Genomic DNA, 19,995 nt, shown 5'->3' with positions numbered 1-19,995 from the left:
ATTACGGTAGTAGAGTGCCGAGAGACATCGAGCGAGATGCTGGCGTCACTTCCCAAGGGCGTGATCGGAAATTATCATTCAATAATGATAGCGAATTGCCGCTCTTCGTGATATAGCCGGAGCACTATATAGCAACTTAATCATGAGAAACTATAACTATCCATATGGTCTAAGGAAATCGTATTAAAAGTTGATTATGTGTTATATTGTTATGAACACGAATAATAATTCCTCAAAATTTTGTTCTGTGCGTGAAGACACACGCGCGCACGCACAACGCTAATGGTAATACAAAGTTAAAGCTAACAATTTAATTTCAGCAACATTGTTTTTCTACGCGGTAAATTTTATTTAAAAAAAAAAACGCAGACTCGCAAGATAGATGGTAAATTAATACTCTGCCTGAAAACGAGTACGAGAAAACGAGTGTCTTGTGTAAAAATCTCGAGTCTCTAAAATGACACGGTATCCTATTACAGACGGATATCTCCGCGATAATAGCTGTGTGGATGTATGTACAACGCTTCCCCCTGTTTTGCTTATGTGCGCTAAAGTGACTGGTTGGTTTCTATGTATTTTACACATATGAGATAACGGCTTAGTGGTAGCTTATACGAGACGAGTGGCAGCTTTTGCGAGTGGCAGCCGGGAGTGAGAGACCAGAGAGCAAGACTCAGATCCTCCAGACAGGGCTTTTAACGTAGTGTCGACGGACGCGTCATCGAAGCACTCGATTAAGGATTTGCCATATAGGATATAGCTCGCACGGCCAGATATTACCGGTACTATAAGCCGCCACGCTTAATACATCTTACTGCCAAAGCTGGCTCCGAGTGACGCGCGCACCGGCTCGGCTCGGCTCGGCTCGTATGTAGAATACGTACCATATGTACCCGGCGTATCGTAAAATGAGATGTCGCGCTGGCTTTTATGGCGCCTGAATCAAGATTAGATTTACTTTGCTCCGACGTAGGACGTTTTCACCGAGAGAGGCGGAACTTCGTTGAACCTATTTCGCCGTGACGTCGGGGAATCGCGACGGGTTTCCGTTCGGATGCTGCCGGCCGTGGAAAAACTATAGTTTATACAGTAGAAATACATATAACAAAGGTCGACAACTGTCACATACAAAAACAAACTCCAATTATACCGGGAAATTTAAAAAATAACACGAGATAAAAAACACTTGCCTCTAAACAGCTGCAGGCAGACACGCGCCGTTGTGATTTTCGCGAAGTCGAGTAAAAGGCAATAAATCTCACGGAGATGTAAATTTACGGTTGCTCGGTACGCCATACGTAACGATTGATCGTAAATACACACGTGTTATGAGCTATTGATATCGGAACGGAATAAGTATCTTTGCGTATTTCAGCCGAATGATATGGCGGACGCGAATAGTGGCTGAAAGACGTAAAATAGAGTCGTTTGCCATAGGCTTTAACGATTTTAGGATATTTATTTCAATCCCGATGCCATTAAGGAGACCATTACGCGACCGAGTAGACTCCGAAACGTTCCGTGTCCATTTGCGCACGTGTATCGTCATTCTTTATTTCGAATAAAATTTGTAAAAGCTCCGCGGGCCGCACCGAAAACGCCGGGACTTATATCGCGCCCTTAAAACCCGCGCAACCGTGAAGTATCGCATAGTTTCTTTCGACTTATCGATCACGAAAGGGACGACTTGAATTTATTTACTCGGTGCCTTGGAGAAAACGACGCGCACGCGAAACGATGCGACTTCGGATATGATGTTTTCGTTCGCAAAAAGGAAACTCTCCGGGCCAAAAAGTAATTTGCAGCGCGCGTACCACGCCTTTCGTTCTAAAAGCATTTTTAATATACCGTGTACGAGGTCTTAAAAAAAAAAAAGAGAAGGCTGCGCAGCTCCTTTTCACGAAACTAAATTTTGCCGCGCGTATTAAGTGAACATATCTCTTATGCGCAAGAAAATATTTCGCTTACGAGATTGCGCAAAATACATTCTTGTTCGTGAGAGCTGATCGTCTCTTTTTTTCCTCGTCTCTCCGCTTCTCGTTTTACGTATCTAGTTGGAATCTAAGCTAATTCCACGACGTTAAGCGACTCGAAGTTTGTATCTTTCCCACGGGAGTCTTCGCTTTAGCGCAGTTTCCAACCACAACTCTCGAAGACCCCAAAACGGTAGACTTTACGTTTCTGCTAAAACGTACATTTCATTACAAAATCCATCCGGCGAACCGAAAAACACACGAGCACTCCGTTATTCCACGAGAGAGGACGTATCCCCTCCGGTGTCTCGACGAAAGGTCCACAATTCCATGGAATTACAAAGCCCTGTAACTCGCGTGTCGTTCCGTAAACACAATTACCGCGGAACGAATTCAACGATCTGCAAGAGTGAGAGGGGAAAGAGCGGGGGAGCGAAAGAGAAGAGAAGGGATGAAAGAGAAACGTAGAAACGAGCGAACCGTGCCGCAGTAAGTGGCGCGATTATAATTTCCAAGAAAGGGGGGAGGAAAGGGGTGAAGACGTCCCTTCGCGAGCAGTCTGCTCCTCTCTCTGGACTTCTCTGGGTTCCTTCCAACCTGTCTCCCCCACCCACATCGGAGACGCAGACTCGGCAAGTGCTTGGAGACGCGAGCATCTGCAGGAAGTCATTAAAATTTTCATTGTCGCGTTTGCCTGAAATTTTCTGGACCAAATAAACGTACAAATTTATTATTTTATCTCGCCGACTTCCGCAGCTCGCGACCGCGGGAGATAACTTGCCGTACCGCCAGCGAACACTGCCAATCGCACTGGGCGAGATAATACTTTTCGTAATTTCACGCCTTGTTACTTGCTCAAACGAGAAACGGCAAGAGCATTCTTCAAACGGCGCGGCGGCGGCGGCGGGATTCTCCCCGATATTGTCATAATATCACCGACGACGCAGCGCGATTGGATAAAAACGACGACAGTCGTGATAACAATACAGTAACATTTCTCGACTCCGCTTTTGTCATGCCTGCACGTGCGTTTCTCAAATCTTAAAACCTTTGCAAAAATACAACCGTTCTACGATTCTTTAAGCTCCCTCTCTCTCTCTCTTTCTCCTTATTCTCCTCTCCTTTCGACCCTACTTCGGTGCGCCGAGCTTTCTTTTCTCATCGTTCCCCTTTCCTCTTTCCCAGCGCGGTAAGTATATGTACGCCGGTGGAAAACTTTGCTATCTCGCTGGCGATACAAAACGCGATCCCAAGCACCTCTTCCCTCATACGCGACCTCATCCCCTCGGCGTCTTACTCTGCCCGCATCGCCACCTTTTTATCATCCAGACCTACTTCTGTCGTCCCCTCATTCCTCCGACCTCATCTCGATTTCCTACGCGGCTTCGCCGCGAATCCAAAACAGCTCTCGGTATCTACAGCCGCGCAATAGTCAGCTCCTCGCCAGGCATATAGCATGGCCTACTTGGGAATTCATACGAAGAAACTATGCGTATGAATTCGTATTAGATGAAGTTTTGGGTTGCCATCTTTCTCGCGAAAATTTCTTAACGGCTGCTTGGCATTGTTGCGACGCCAATAATTATACGAACAGGAAGTTCTCTTTCGCTCATAACACAGCCGTCGAAAAGTGTTAAGATAAAAAACCCATGCTATGTATAAATTATAGTGAAATTAATAAGATTGCGTAGAAATCAACGGTGGACGTTATATTGTCACGTACATGATATATTTGCAAATATTTTTGCGTGCTTTACGTATTGCAAATATGTCGTGTAAGGTAAATTTCATATTTTAATACATCTTTCTAAATAAAATAAAAAGTTTGCCTTGTGCCAACAATTTTACAACATTTATGCAAACTGTCCTTTGCGCTATATAGAATTTAAAATTAATTGCATCGCTATTACTTACACCAAACAGATTAATATTTCAATAATTGAAATACGTACTGATCTCTTGTTTTTTTTTTCTCTCTGTTTCTGAACATACTTGTCAATACCTATCGAATCTACATCTTGGAATCAAATGCTCAAAGCTCAGTTTGTTGTCCGCAAGTTATTTTCCGAATACAATTTCAAACTGCAGTAAAGTTGTCCTTTTACCGCGTATGTGTGTGCGACCCCAGGCGCAGCACGCGTCATATATCGCCATAAAGAGCGTGCTGGATACATATTTCCTGCGGCACTCGTATTTTATTCCGACGTGCATTACCGCTCTTTAAATATCACGGCACAATTTCATGCCCGACAAGCGTCCTAACGATGCCCAGTTACACTTCAATGCACGCGCTTCCAACTCGAAACGTCATAGAAATTTTCAAATGCAAAAGCGCATAGACCCAAGAATCGACGCTCACGCGACTCTCCGGAAATCTTTTTTTTTTTTCTTCAATCCGCGCACTCATCTCACGACGGAACATGGACAATATTTCCCGGGACATTCGTGTTCATTTCATTCGCGTGCTACCTATCGCTCTCCTACAAGGATCCAGAACTAAGGATAAATTTTACTCTTCCCCCTTATCGTCGTTCCCTCAACCTCGCCACGATCTCGCTCATCCACCCCTAGGAACGGCAATGTACCGAGAGCAATGAAAATGATTAAGCGCCACCCTGAATCCTGGCAAAGCCTCTCTAATCCAGCACCAAAGGCAAAATCAGAGACACCGGCGGTGCTGTAACTCGCGAGTTAACTCGCCACCGTGTGCACGAAACACGGAGGCGGCTGAAACACGCCCGCTTATTACTGGCGTCTCTCAGAAACAATTAACATCTTTTACAAACATCTCTGCCTTTCAAGGAATGAAAACTCTTACATATGCACAAGTGAATTTGTGTATAAACTAAAGAAGAATAATATGTTCTCTTAAATGTTGTCTATGTCTTCTCTCTGTATCATAATAACAAATGAATAATATATAATTATCAGGCCACGTTATATATGTATACATATATAATTTATTAATTAATGTATTATAATTTCTTGTTAAAATATAAAATCTGTCAGAATCACAAAAAAAAAGGTTAAAAAATATTTTATAAAATATTAGTATTTTTTGCTGTTCCACGAAAAAATAGTCGATAAAGAGCAAAGAGAAAAGTTGGAGAGTATTATCTGAGATACCGTTATACCAGTTAAAAGTTTATATCGTTTTTCTAGCGTCTATGTGATAATTCGATTGCAGAAGCACTCCGTACATCGTCTGTAGACGACGCAGCAGCGACAGACGGCCGTTGAGAGTTTCGGCTTCAGCCCCCCAGCCCTCCGCCGCCCAAACGCCTCATCCTCCGCGTTCTCGAGATGGCAGCATACCGAGGGCAATGAAAATGATTAAGCGCCGCCGTGAATCCTAGCGAAGCCGCACTAATCCGCCGCTAAAGGCAAAACCGGAGTCAACTTTGGTGCTGTAACTCGCGAGTTAACCTCCCATTACATACAGGAAACGCAAAACGCAAAACGCGAAATGCGAAACAGCTCGCACGCATCAGCCGGCGATAGTCGGGCTTGCGGAATAGTCTTTTCTCATTCATCTCCATACAGGCCGCTATAACGCTATCTAATTTTCTCTATTTCAGCCACTTGATCTCAAATGTCCCAATATCGCTCTTGTTTAACGTACTTTTGGGTACTCTTTCCAGTGTAACCAGAAGTATAGCACATCTGGGATCCTGGTCCCGCGCGCCGGAATTTGTGGAAACAATATGTAAAACCTGCATGCCGCGGCTGAATTTGTGGTAACGGTATGCAAAGCTCCGGCGGTCCCACAGCTTCAAGATGCCCGGGCGACTTTCCGAAACGGCATAAAAGTGTAATGTCAATTTCCGGACGGAGAATATACATAGTCGCGCTTGATATATTTTTCAGGGCGCTCGATCGAAAAGTTGCGAATGACATTTACGACACGTTATTATATATCGCAAGCGATACAAGAGAGGGTGAGGTATAACCGAAGCCGGTGTGACGGTCGCAAATAAAGCTGTCTCGGATGATTCAAGGAGCGTCTCAGTCTCGGGTTTACTACTCCGAAGGAGAGAAGTGGTTCTTAAAAATATTAACCGCCCCGAAAAGCGCGGGTCTCTCTCTCTCTCTCTCTCTCTCTCGCATCGCGCCTTTTTGGTGCTACGTAACAAACTGTTTCTACAGCCCCGTTATCATCTTTCCGGTTGAGGACAGTCGCGGAGAGAACGCGAGAGAGAAGGAGAGAGAAAAGACGATCCAAACGACGATAAGGAGAAAGAGACGGCACGGGATAGAAGGAGAGACGGAGTCCAGGAACAAGAACGGGATTAATGGGCCGTCGTATCACGCACGGTGGGCGATAAAATATCGTAGGAAATATCCTTTGGCCGTGTAGAGAGTCTTGGCCATCCGTGGAATTTACTCCCCGCGCGATATCTACTATCTTAGATAATCTCCGCCATTAAAGGCCACCGGCCGGATACTGCTCACTCTTTATCTCGTTCGCAGCTTTACGATAAAAGCTTATGCGCTACACCAAATTCCGCCATTATTACAAGAATGCTCATTCTGCCCCGCGAGAGAGGCACTTACAGTAAATACCGCTCGCTCGGAAGAAACAATGTGGCGATACACGATATTAATATCGTCTCACATAAACTCATTGTCGTCGTTCTGTTGTGTAAAATTGTACATCGCGTATTTTGATGCGTTTTCTGATATTATTCTTAACATTTTACAATAATATTTTTAACATTTTGTGGACTGTTATACTTGAAATATGATAAACGAGAAATAGATAAAAGTTATCGCGCGTATAAACCTTTTACTTCGCACGGTGCATTTTATAATGCGAAGTGACGTGTAATGTTAGAATTTATTCAAAATACGATATTGCAAAAAGCTCCCATCATCATCACTGTTATTAGCCGCTGCTATGAACGTCATCGCGCCAATACCTTTGGAAGGTATCCTTTAGACGTCGCATTTCTCTCGAGCTTTATCCATCAGACGTCGAATATCCCGCAACGTTCGAGATCGGAAAACCGAAATCGTGTGTACTTGATAAATATTTGCGGATCCCTGGGTAACGGCGTACGCGTGTGGACGTTAAGCCTGCGTGACGGCTCGATCTCCTGTTTCGAAGCTTTCCATGGGAGCATGTATCGCGAGCCACTTTGGACGTCCTGACGTATGGCGTGTAAATACGAATATCGCGCGCGGAACAGTAATGTGGTCCGCAAGGGCCTCGCCATCCAGGGATGGTAGCACACCCTTGTCATGTTCCCAAGCCGCAGTGGTCTGCCAAGTGGGATTTTGGTCGTTCTGCCGACCCGCCGGGTAACTCGTAACAGAGTCACCAAAGCGAGAAAATTACGAGTGGAACGCCAGCTTTGGGATGTTCTTCTTCAACATGAAGCACGCTGCCTCTCAAAAGAGGCGCCCGCGATCTCTTTCCGCTTCCCGTTTCCGTTTATTTCTGCTTTCATACACTCCCGTCTAAACTTGAATGGGGGTTCACGTCGTGGCTCGGGAAATGATTCCTGTCGCCGGCTATGTGTAATAGCTACTTCTAGGGATACAATCGCGATCATAAGTTTATTAACAGTTCGGCTGTACAAAGCGATTTCCTTAAAATTTGCGCATAATACAAAAATATAATGACATTCTAAATTTACGTAAATAAACTTCAATGATACACACATATTTATTTCAAATTTGATCTGTCTTTTCACTAAGAATTAACATCTTTTTATCCCAACTAAACATATAGATATAAGACCTTTGTGGACAAACAGTTCAACGATTCGATAGACGCCGGGTAAATCTTGAACTTTACTACTTAAGTCACTTCGATTTTTGTTATCAATGAGATAATGGAAAGCGTGAATAGATAAATTTAAAAATATATGACTTATTTTGCGAGGCAATGACACATTATACCGGCATACGCTACGCCTATTTCTTGAACAAACGACTATCAGCAGCTACGAGAATTCTCAAGGTACGTGACTCGAGTGCAAACAGAAGAAGATGGTACCGGCGCGACAATGCGGTGTTCTTGCACGGACGACGTATTACCTCCTCGGGCATTAATCGGTTCGTGATAGCGCGACAGTGTCGGTAAATATAAGCACGATATTATAACGGCGGGTCGGCCGATCTTCGAAACGACGACGTTGCGCTCTCCTTGTCGCGGCCTTAATTAAATTCCGGCAAAGAATCGGAAGTAGGGAAAAGTTCGGCCTTCCTCCCTTCCCGTGTGACGAGGCACCGACTTGGGCCACACAGGTTTTAATAACTATCCCGGATCTGAGCAAGAAGAAGCTGGCAAATGGCCGTGCGGCGTTGGTGGCGGCTCTGGAAACGGCCGGGCCAGGGAGCAGCAGAGGAGAAGGGTATAGGTACCAACCCGACCGGAGTCAAGCATCGATCCCCCTATTCGTGTCCCATTCCTGCTCTCTCTTCCACCATTTCCTCACGCAACCACCGACGTGTTCCCGTCTCGCCACCTCTTCGTCTGCTCGTTTCTCCGTCCTTCCCTTCCCTTTTACTCGTACACCACCGCGTTTCGACGTTTCTCTCGAAAAGCTCACACGTGCCTTATGTCTCCCTTACCACGCGGCTCTTTCCGCGTGCTTTTCGCTTCTATGTCGGCTCTCACGGTAATTCTTTTTCCCTTTTTCTGCCCGCCTATCTATCTATCTACTCGTATCTCCTCCTTTTCGTCCTTTTCCATCCTACCTATTCGTCAGCCGATCTATCTCTGATTTTTCTCTCGCGGTTCACTTTCGCCCTCCTCTCACCCCTTCCCCTCCCCCCCCCCCTCCCAACACCGCCCATCGTCTTCCGACTTTCTGTGCAAACGTCCTCAAGTCGATCTATGACATTACTGCTTGCTCCCGCGCTACTTCCTCTCCAACTGATTCCACCAAAGCCGGCGCCTTCTACCTCGTCTTTTATTTCCCACTACTTTTACCGCGCGATATCCCCGCCAGTCCCGCACTGACACCACTAACCCCTCCGCAATCTTCACGGCAGACGATATCTTGCGTAACCACGGCGGAGCTTATCGCTAAGGGAGAATTTTTTTTCTCGCCGACCTTGGATCTCGAAAACTTTTTAATCACCCTATCCCGATTGTAAACAGCGTGGAAGAATGTTTTCTTGCAAAGAACTGTAATTTTGCTCGAAATGAATTCGAGAATATAAAAGGCAGAATAATGAGTAATAATCATGAATTATACATAGAAGAGCTTATTACAGACATAAAAAGTGATGAAGGAAGAGAGATCAGAGTTTTGTACATAAACATTTTGGAATAATATGACGTCATAGAACTTTGCTTTTTCATAAAATTTAATTATAAATTACAAAATATAATTAAAGCTCTATAAACGTTGTATATTATTTCAAAATAATTATGCACGATTGTTATAATTTTACATTATTTCTAAGTACTCAATTTATAATTTTTCTAAATAATAAATATTGTTTCGGTCTACGATCATTATTATTACATAAAAATAAATGAAACACGTCATACAGATCCAGCAGCATTTTATGCGTTTGCTACGTACGATTGGTCAGACATTTCTAAAACGTATATATATGTTTATATTTTAGTATCGTGGGGAAGATCTGTTCGGGTTACATTCGGTGGTCGAGTCACTGACATTTTCCACTACAAGCTATCGTAGCTATCGTAGTATAACGTATATGCGGTATCCGTATGCGAGGAGAAGACATGCAGTCTTGTAGCTAACGGTAACGTTATTCCTATATGCTACGGAAGATACATGCTACATTGCAAGTAAACATGCGCGTGCATATACACAGTCGAAAAATACACGAGCGATATGCGTGCGCGACTCTCGTGGAAATAACTGTGGGGTTTCGAAACGCAATCAATTAGATGAAAAATCGATAGGATATCGTATAGCTATCTATTAAATTTAATATGCTTTCATCTTCTAAACGTATTTAATTTCTCTCTCTCTCTCTCTCTCTCTATCTTTCTCTTTCTCTATTTATTTAAAAAAACAATATTTTTAAAAGATATTTTTACATAAGTATAATAAAAATCACTAAAGAGTTTAAGATAAAAATATAGAAGAGGAGGTGGTATTATATCCCCTCATTTACATTTTGTTCAATAATTTTATTAACAATTAATATTTTAAATTAAAAATTTAACATTTCCATCCGTCAATGTGTTGTACAACCGATTCTAGACTCAAAAATAAAATAAAATAAAATATCGAATACTTATAGAATGTTATTTATAAAAATAACAATACTGCATAGTGGATCAAAGAGAAACAAGAGTGATAATGGTCTCTCCATTAAAATAGATTTAAAAAATTGATTTTGTTAAAAAAACGTTGTTTCGTTATATCATATATTTAATGAAAATAAGAAAAAAGTATTGTACCTATATAAAATATATTAAGAATATAAGAATATAAATATATTTGCACGTTATATCTTTAATACATAGTCTACAATATTAAAAACAATCTTAAATACATAAACTATAAATTGGCAGTAAAACTGCAATCAGCTTAACTGTTTCAATAAATATTTCAATATAAAAACTTCGTAAGAGAGAAGCCGTGTTAGGCTTGTTAAGACGTCAGCACGCTAGGACACTATTAGCAAAATGTTATTATTTAATTTTGTATAATTCGAAATGTTAAATATTAAAAAACACTCAAATGTGCATATATCCGTAATACAATTTTAAAAAATAAAAAAAATGCGAGTAATTAAACGCTAAAATATACCTTGCAAAATTAAAAAATGTTAAAAGTAAAAATGTTTCATAACAAATCCGTCGGTTGTTGTTGATTAACATTAGCATATTAGCGTCACTTTATAACTGCGGGCTACTAAACAAATAATTCCATAAATAATCACTAGAATTCTTAATCTAATAACGGAGATATATTACGAATAGCTATAATGTCTAGGAAGGCCATAAATACCATCTTCTCCTCTAATATTTGAAAATTAAAAGAAAAATGATGTACCTAATAAAAGTAATTGTTTTAATATAATACAGCTCGAAGGAGAAGTAATTTTATACCTTTACAGCGTAAATGTACACGCAAAGTATACGTAATACCGCGAGCGCGTTGTATGGATACAATGGTAAGTACGCTTTCGTAACAATAAGCCCCTATTGGCTGAAAACCCTTACGACGTCTCCTATGAAGACATATCAGCTCCGCGAGGGAAAGCGGCTCGGTAATATCGGATTACTCGCGGTCGTCTCTGATGCTTCCACGCTTCTGCTATTGCCGTAACGATAGTAATGGCGGGTGCAGTCTCCAGCATGACACCGTGGGGCGCGTACGTGGCAGTAGTAGAGTAACGTTATTCCCTGACACGAATAGATATGCATTCCATCGACGCTGATGCTCAACAACCAGACCGGCGTATATTGTATGACAAGCGCGTAAGGCATCCAAATGCATCGTATGGACATTTCCAAGTATTGTTGTAAACATCCTATTAAAACGAACATCAAACGCGCTATATCACCACGTGGTGTATTAATATGCTAAATTCTTTATTTCGCAAAAAAAAAAACAAACGCATTTGTTACGGAAGTACGTACGCATTGTTATATTTTTCAACGTTTCGTATAACAAAGTTTTGCAAAGAATGTAGTTTTGCTACGTCTCCTCCAATACTAGATGCAGTCAAGTAAAGAGGATTGCAGAGTAAATTGGATTGAAGTTAAAAACTCGCGATCCAAGTAAATTATAGCCATGGGGCGCAAGAGTAATTGTTTCGTGGCGTCCAAGAGAATTAGTAGACCAAATCGAAGCGAGCGGAAGTAAATCAGTGTTCTTCACTTAAAATCCTATTTACTCGCCATTACAATACGATTTATCAGGTCCTAATAAACCGCATAACGCTTGCATTGTGTCCGAAGAAGAGGCTAAGAGAGATATCGCGAAAGAGCACCCGTCAAATTACGTTCCCACAGTTTATCCTGGTGGCTTTTATTTTCAACAAAAGCCTCGGCTACAAACGCACATATTCATATTATTAGTTAACCTGACGGGTCGGAAGGTATCGCAAATTGACCGTAAGAGCTCACCGATCGTCAATAGCGGCGGCGCCTCGAAATGTAACGCCGGTAAAGCAAATCAACTGAAACGCGATTGCGCCGTGGAAATGAAACCGCGGAATCTTCGGCTGCGGCGAATTTCGGAAATTCGCCGGCTCGAATTTCTATATTAATAGCTTTAGCACACAGAAGCCCGCGGACGGGCCTGCCTGTGCGGACGAGGCGCGCGAATGCCGATGCCGGTTGTGCCGGAGGGCACGATTCACAGAGAGATAGGGCATACCGTGCACAGCAGCGGCGCGTCGTGTTCGACCTCGGTGGAATACGCGTCGATGACCGGTATACGAGAGCCGGCGGTTTTGTCATTCTAATAGGGAGGGCAATGCATCAATTATAGAAACACAGCGCAGCCCGGCTTGGCATTACACGGCCGCCGAATAACGCGACCCGATTGCGCGCGATTATGCGAACAATAAATTGGCAGTCGGATGCACCACGCACGAGACATTCCGACGTTTCAACGTGCCCGCGTCGAACGCCATCCCTTTGTACTGATCGCAATAAGGATAATAGGGAATTTCTTGCAGCAAGCGTCGACGCTTATTCCTCGTATATATAATTCTGTTTAATTTTCGTACCTCCACAGCGAGAATATCAATGCGCAACTGAATCGTTTTACAATTTTAACATCTTGATTATTAACAAAGTTTCCAAAGTCCATTACGGCGTTAAGCAAATCTTTATGTTGCGTTATCCCCTAACGAAATGTGCATAATAGGACATGATTATGCAATCAAATAAAATTTTTTAATCCTGACGTGTATCGAGACTTGAGAAAATTATCCGCATAGTTTTCAGAACTCATTTCGGCCGTTTGACCATTAAATCGCTCGCCGTTCTCAAACGGCGGTAGCGGATACTTCGACGGCAAGAATTTCCTCTCTCTCCGACTCTCGTTTTAACTCCGCGCAATACCTCGGACGCACGAAAATTCGATTTCGCCTTCCTATCTGCTGGCCTCTAGCAACGAGAGGCAAATTCTTCGACGGTGTGCAAGGCAAGGCAAGGCACGATGGAAAGGCTACGGGCACACGGTTCTGTCTCCCTTGTCTGGCAGCACCGTGCTATTAATCGCATTAGGCGACCGACGGGTCTGCTTGAGTGGTAGATGCCCTTGCCTTCCTTCACAAAGGCATCGTACGCCAGTATCTTCAACCGTGTACCATGATACGGCCAGTGGATGCGCATTTTGGATATATATCAATCACATACCAAGAACGTTTTGAGCTCCGTCACTCGATTAAATCTTTTTAATAATCTTCGATTCTAAGAAAAAGGAAAAGGAGAGAAGGAGAGAAGTGTATTAGTCGCTCCTTAGATAAAGATTTTCCCTTCTTTTCTCATTTGAAAAATCATAAAAGTTCGCTAAAAAAAATTACTTTAATATGCTTCTATCCTTTAATAATCTAATCTAATAGCAATCGATCTTAAATGTCAATCATAATTACGTTTTAAAATGTTTTCAATAAAAAAAAAAAAATAGAATAAAAATCGCATTCTCTGCAGATCATTTCAAAATATACATTGTGAAACATCAAAGTAAAATGCAGAGAAAAAGATTTTTAGTTTGAGAATATTGTGCAAGTGAGTCAACTTCTTTTGAAAAGAGACTTTTATCGTTTTCTTACCTTCAAAGACTATCTTCAAAGTCTTGAAGATATTCGAAAAATAAGATCAACTCTGTAAATTTTCTAAAGATTTCTAACAGTAAAAGTTATTAATGATCATAATTGCCGGAAGAAAAAACATTGCCGGCTGTGGTTAAAGAAGCCCGTAATTAATTTTTTTGCACAAAGGCAATGCTCGCTTAATGTAAAACACCTTTTTTTCGAAGACTTTAAAGTAAACCACGCAAAATGTGCTCTCCAAATATAAATATAAAGAATATCAATTAAGCTGCGTATAAATAAATACTACCAAACAAATTTTCTGTTTACACGTGACGTGAATATACATTTTAAATTTTGTACATATAATTTTCCATTAATCAAAACTCCAATTAATCTAACATATATAATCTTGTAAAAAAAACCGCTAGAGAGAAGAGATTTTTTTTAATTATTTATAATTTTGTGGTCATATCGCGTATTTCTATAAAAATTGTCAAAGGGTTGATTTTCCTTTATTCATTTAAACAGCGGAAAATATCATTTATGGAAGCACAATTGTGCGTGATACTATTTTAGTACTATGTACTTTACTGGCACAACTAAAAGCGAAAAACAAAATCTAAAGCATAGCTTTTACAAATGTACGCTCGCGTGCACATTAATTTTATAGCTTCAATGAAAAAACGTGAGCGCGCGCGGCGCATGTACATCGCGTTAATATTAACTAGAGCGTTGATATCCGTTGCGTCGGAAATCGGGGTCAACCGTTTGCCTTCCTCCGATGTTTTCACTATCCCTTTCGCATAATCCTATACCAAAAGTACATACGCCGCGCAGTGTCTTTGAAGTTACGACAGAGCACGACGAGAGGAAAATCGCGACCCCGCGCGTGCGGCATAATTTCAGCGAGGCAACGAACCCTCTCCGCGCTCCCACATTCATCCCCGTGTCGACGTCTCTCGTGCCACAACCTTCCCCCGTCTTTTCGCCGACTTATCCGTCATACCGGTTTCTCCTCGTTCGCATAACTACGGAAGAGAGACGCCGTCATTTCTATAGACATTCATTATTCACTACTCGCTCAACGTGTGCTTCTTTCGTACCCTTTCTCTCTCTATCTCTCTCTCTCTCTCTCTCTCTCTCTCTCTCTCTCTCTCTCTCTCTCTCTCTTTCTCTCCTCATCATCGCTATTTTTCTCTATTCTCTCACTGTCTTTCGCCCTTTCTTCCCTTCCCCGCCCAATATATACCTATTTCTCTTTCAGTTTCTCTATTTCCCACCATTGAGTCTGTCCGTTAAAATCGGCAACGGCGATAATCCGCCGAGCTTTTAAACGAGCATCATTCCACCGTTCTACAAGCGATGGACTTCGTCGAAGGATTTCTGATCGACGAAAGAGCCAACGGGGAAGAAAGGAAGAGAACAAGAGCGTCGGTGAGTCTGGTGAGAGCCGGAATATTTTATGAGAACGGAAGAACGCGGGGAGTAGGACAGGAAGAGAAGGAGGAGGAAGGGATGGTAAACGTTCGCACGCGGTAATCCATCGGGATAATGTTTTGCACAATTCATACGGAGCATGCTAAACGCTTTTTGATGACGCGATTTAATTATAATACGCTTCGATTTTCGGGCATGTGCGAGCAGGTGCATATTCGTAGAATCGATTAAATCGCACCGCTCCATTCGTTACGGTATTATTTCCAGAGCATTATTTTCGCGCAGCTGCTTCATTTAAAAATGTAACTTTGTTAGAGACCCGGTTAATATTTAATGCCGTCTACATTCATTATGGATTTCACGTATATCGTGGCCTTTGTTTTTCGCGATTTGGTAATTTGCGCCTGATGATAACTATCTGCATCGTGGTTAATTGCTTTGGCATTATGATATGGGGGGAAGCTTGTAGATAAGTCACGTAAATTCTCATTCAATTGTAATTGCAGTGCTGAATATAACACACGACGGCTTCGTAATCCAAACTGACCGGTAAACATCGGCGGAATTAATTTTCGACTACAGAAGATAATATATGGTTATGGAATGTAAGCTGTTACAGAGATCTAGAGCGGCATATCGAATTAAAAATATCGAGTATTTATACGTAGCGCTGAAGCGCTTCAAATACAGGCGCGCCGGTACAATCAATTGATTAACCGCTATTACTATATTATACATACGCGTACTGCAATCTCGACGTGTCGATATATTCCGCTGCAACGTAGCGACCACGTTGAGTACACATCAAATATCGTAATATCATATCCGTCGAAAACAGATGGTCGCGAAAAATACTGTTTGTACCTGTAATATTGGTAATGATGCGAACCTCACAATATTTACACAGGTCGTGCATTGAAATATAAATAAACGTATCGCAAAAGTGCGTAAAAAGTTAAACATTCAACGATGTTACAATTAAAAAAATATTTTGCGAGCTTCCAATATTTATCAGGATAGAACTGTGTCCGGTAGTATTTATGCCGCTTGTATATTTTTCGAGTATCGTTTTGACCGTTTGTGAAAACGCTTTACGCTTTTTCCGTTAAACTCGATCGCGACCCGTGGAAAAAAATGTCCATGCGTGAGTCCGTCATTATAGTATGTCGAAGTTCAGTTCTCTCATTGAGAAACTTTTACGATCGTTTGCCCTGTCTTTTCCTTTTGAGTTAATTGTGCTTATTGACTTGTTATTTTTCCCATATCTCTCTCTTTCTCTCTCTCTCTTTATTTTCAAATCATAAAACGAGATTGATAAAAGCCGTACTAGTTAAAGCTCAATTATTTATGTATAAGAAACCAAATACGATATTTTTTAAAATAACATCAACCGAGCAATTTTTTTTCGCTTTAAAATGTAAAAAAGAATTTATAGCTCCTAACTTGATTCAATAAATATTTCTCCATTAATATTTTCTTTAATAACACTCCAAATATTCCAATAATATATGTATGTATATGCATACATAAAAATTTTCTATGTATGTAAATGCATATAGAGAATAATATAACTCTAATTGTCACTTTAAACAAAAAATTTTTTTTAATAATAATAAACAAAACTCTAAAAATATTGCAATTGAAATAATTCGTTTACTAATAAAAACTAAAACATGTTATAAAATATATTAATATAACTATTAATTAAATCAATTTTACTTATTAAGAACGGATTAGATCAATGCCATTCTTATATATATAATAATTTTGTCTACGTTATACGCTCACAATAATAAAATGTATAAAAATTATAAAAAATATTATAAAATTTAATTTTCATGTATAACAATCAGTTTAAAATGTCATATAGAATTAAAAAAATGTTACTTATTTCTGTCTCCATGAAGAAGTAACAATAATAATACTTCAAATAATAAAATTTCAAACACTGAAAAAAAAAGTTTAGCTATATTTTATTTTACAAAGCGTGCTTTTATGTCATAACGATATCGTTATGGAAGCAACGTAAACAACATGTGAAATAGGAAACGTTCTTTTGACTACTACATCATATGATATCGACAGATTTTTGCTCAATTTTATTATTCTCTCCGTTTTACTAATGCTCCCCATGTACCCAGCACCAATCGTGCGCGTAGAAAAATATTATCTCAAATATTAAAATATCGCATAATGGAGCGCGAATTCAAGCGCCGTAATTAAGTGCGCTCCGATCGAAATAATGGCGCTGCTAGGTAGCGATCGCGATGTCATATATTACGAAGCTATTTATCTTGCCGCATTTTTCTATCGAACGCAATCGACGGGATGTTGTTCCGGAGGAGGAGCAGATATTATTACTGGAACATGCTGCGCCAGTATTTAGAATACATAAGCGAACGGTGTGTTTGCACACGGCGGCTATGTACACCCCGAGTTCAGTAACCCTTCTGCCGACAGCAGACGTGCTCGACGAGGTTGAGCCCGGCGAGCACTCGACTCGGCGCGTCTCTCGCGAAATGTCTATAGCTGGTATAAGTTCGGTGCTACTACTCGGGACTCCTGGTGCCGTGTATACAATGATAACGATGTACAACACACAAACGACACACTCACCGATGGGAATCTTCTCAGGGAACACCGCGGGCACCAGGACCAAGAGGACGGTTAAGGCCATGGTCATCATCGTGGCAGTAGATGTTAGTCTGCTGATTCTACCGGCACCAGTGTTTCTCGCGTTTATCTCGGCTTTCCCGGAAACGGTCAACGCGGCAGCAACGAGAGGAATCGCGGTGGCGCGACGCCGCCGTCGCGACGAGGGTGGTCCACCCGTCTCGTGAACAACCGGGAGCATCTTCCGAGCTCCGTGGTCTGACACAAACTACCGTACTCCACTCGGCGTGAACTCGGTCTCTCCTGAACCGCCCCAGCATCCCTCTCCTCCTCTCACCCCCTAACACCACTCCCACCCCTCTGCTCTCGCTCGTCTCTCTCTCGCTCGCTCTCTGGTTCGTGGACCCCTTAACCAGCAGCCACCCTCCCCCGTCAGCCGTGTTTCTCGCCCTCCTTCGACGCGTTGCAGCGCTCTCGCTCTCGATCCACCCCCGGGCCTGTACCCTCCGTCGCGACTTCCGCCACCACCGACGCGAGCATCCTCCATCCTCCCTTCCTACCTCCCTCCTATCGTTCTATGCTCTATCCTCTCTCCCCCTGTCGCGCCCTCGTGCTTCACCACGGTAGTTCGGGGTGGAAGCGTACGTTTAACGCGCATGTTACGATAGTCGCGGCGCGCGTGTTCGTCTCGGAAATATTCCACGCACCTGCTGACTGGCGCCACGCCGCTACCGATACCGCCACCGATACCCTACCGCGCCGGTCTAACTGTCCATAGGCCGAAATTAAAGCACAAGTTGATTTTTTGCAAGTTTATTAGCGACTCGACTTGGCCGCGCAGCATCCGCGACGATCCACACAAACGCGCAAATTAATCATTCTATCAGTTGAAAAATTTTGCTAGACATAAGAAAAGTCAAGACAAAAATAATAAAATATCAAATCAAATGTATATGTATCAAACGCAAGATTTAAATCTCTTCAAAAGCGTTTCCTCAATCTTAATTAATTAAAGTGCTTGGCTTAAATATAAAATATGAAATAGTAACATCATCATCTATCGAAATAATCTTTTTTTCGTACAAACCAAATTCTTATTAATTTGATTATTGTTCCTTTTGCCAAGCTTACTTTATATTTAAAATATTTCTTATTTTCTTTATATAATATTTTTCATCTAATATAATACATTTGTAAAATCAAAAATATCAAGAAAAGATTTTTAATTCTCTATTTTCCGCCATTTCTCATTTATGTAAATACATATACATTTAATATAATTTTCATAAATACATTGTCTTATAACAAAATAAATTTGATGATAATTTGACTTACAAGTACGATGTGGCGGCGAAATGGTAACAGGAAAATTAATCTGAAAAATATAATTATATTAAAATTACATGAGTGTCTAAATAATTAATATTTCAAAATTAATTTACTATACAAATTAAATTTTTCATTCATTTCTAGAAATTTTTAAATAAAAATATTTAATAAAGTAACTATATAAATTTTTAAAAAGAATTATTTCTTTAAGAGCAAATTTTTCCAAAATTTGAGAACTAACAGCCCAATTTTTATTTAAAAAAATGCTAATTGTCAAAAAAATATTATGCATTTATATATTTATATACTATGTATTGGCAACATTATGTATAATTTGCATATAAAAATTAGAAAAAATATATATATTTCGTTTAGAGTTAATTGAAATAAAGCAAGCAAAAACAACAAACACAAATGAACAATTCGCTTCAATGAGTGCAAACTCTGTTACCGCCGTTGTACCAACAGTGTTACTCAAAATAATTGAACTGAGTTGTTTATTCGTGTTTGTTCGCGCTTATTCGTCCGGAAGTGGTTTAAGATGCACGCGCACACACACTCACACACACACGCGCGCGCGCACAAATTTTGTATAACACAATGAATAACTTTATGTACATTCGTGCTCAAAATATATAGCGCGATTATCGCGGGGACTGGCTAATTACGCAAGTAACAAGTATAATGAATTATTAAGTTGCTCACCCGTGGTTGCGCCGCCGATGCCTGATGCCACCCCAGCCGCCTCCTCCTCCTCCTCCTCCTCCTCGTCCTTCTTCTTCTCCTCCTCCTTTCATGTTCTTCGGTTGCTTCCTCGTGGCAATCACACAATATTCGCGAAACGATACACAATAGACGATCGCGCGACCCTTTACACGACACTCCCAAGATTAACCGAGTTCACTGGCAAAAAAAAATGAGGTTATGATCT

General features: G+C 41.2%; 1 protein-coding gene across 3 annotated transcripts in view; it reads right to left on the bottom strand.

Moving 5' to 3' along the window:
- The window catches only part of LOC105838939 (glutamate receptor 1), a 225,470-nt gene extending 207,421 nt beyond the window's left edge, over nucleotides 1-18,049 (bottom strand). For 2 of the 3 annotated variants that reach the window (XM_036282960.1, XM_036282961.1), the window contains exon 1: nucleotides 17,739-18,048. In XM_036282960.1, the coding sequence (XP_036138853.1) occupies nucleotides 17,739-17,976 (238 nt within the window). In that variant the 5' untranslated portion in view covers nucleotides 17,977-18,048. Of the gene's footprint in view, nucleotides 1-17,738 lie in introns of all 3 variants that reach the window. The other variant, XM_036282959.1, reaches the window with a different exon arrangement.
- Between the last annotated feature and the right edge of the window lie 1,946 nt (nucleotides 18,050-19,995).

The sequence above is a fragment of the Monomorium pharaonis genome, chromosome 2 (genome assembly GCF_013373865.1).
Source record: "Monomorium pharaonis isolate MP-MQ-018 chromosome 2, ASM1337386v2, whole genome shotgun sequence".
Lineage (NCBI taxonomy): Eukaryota > Metazoa > Arthropoda > Insecta > Hymenoptera > Formicidae > Monomorium > Monomorium pharaonis.
The sequence above is the reverse complement of the archived record's forward strand: the minus strand, read 5'-3'. Positions and strand labels throughout refer to the sequence as shown.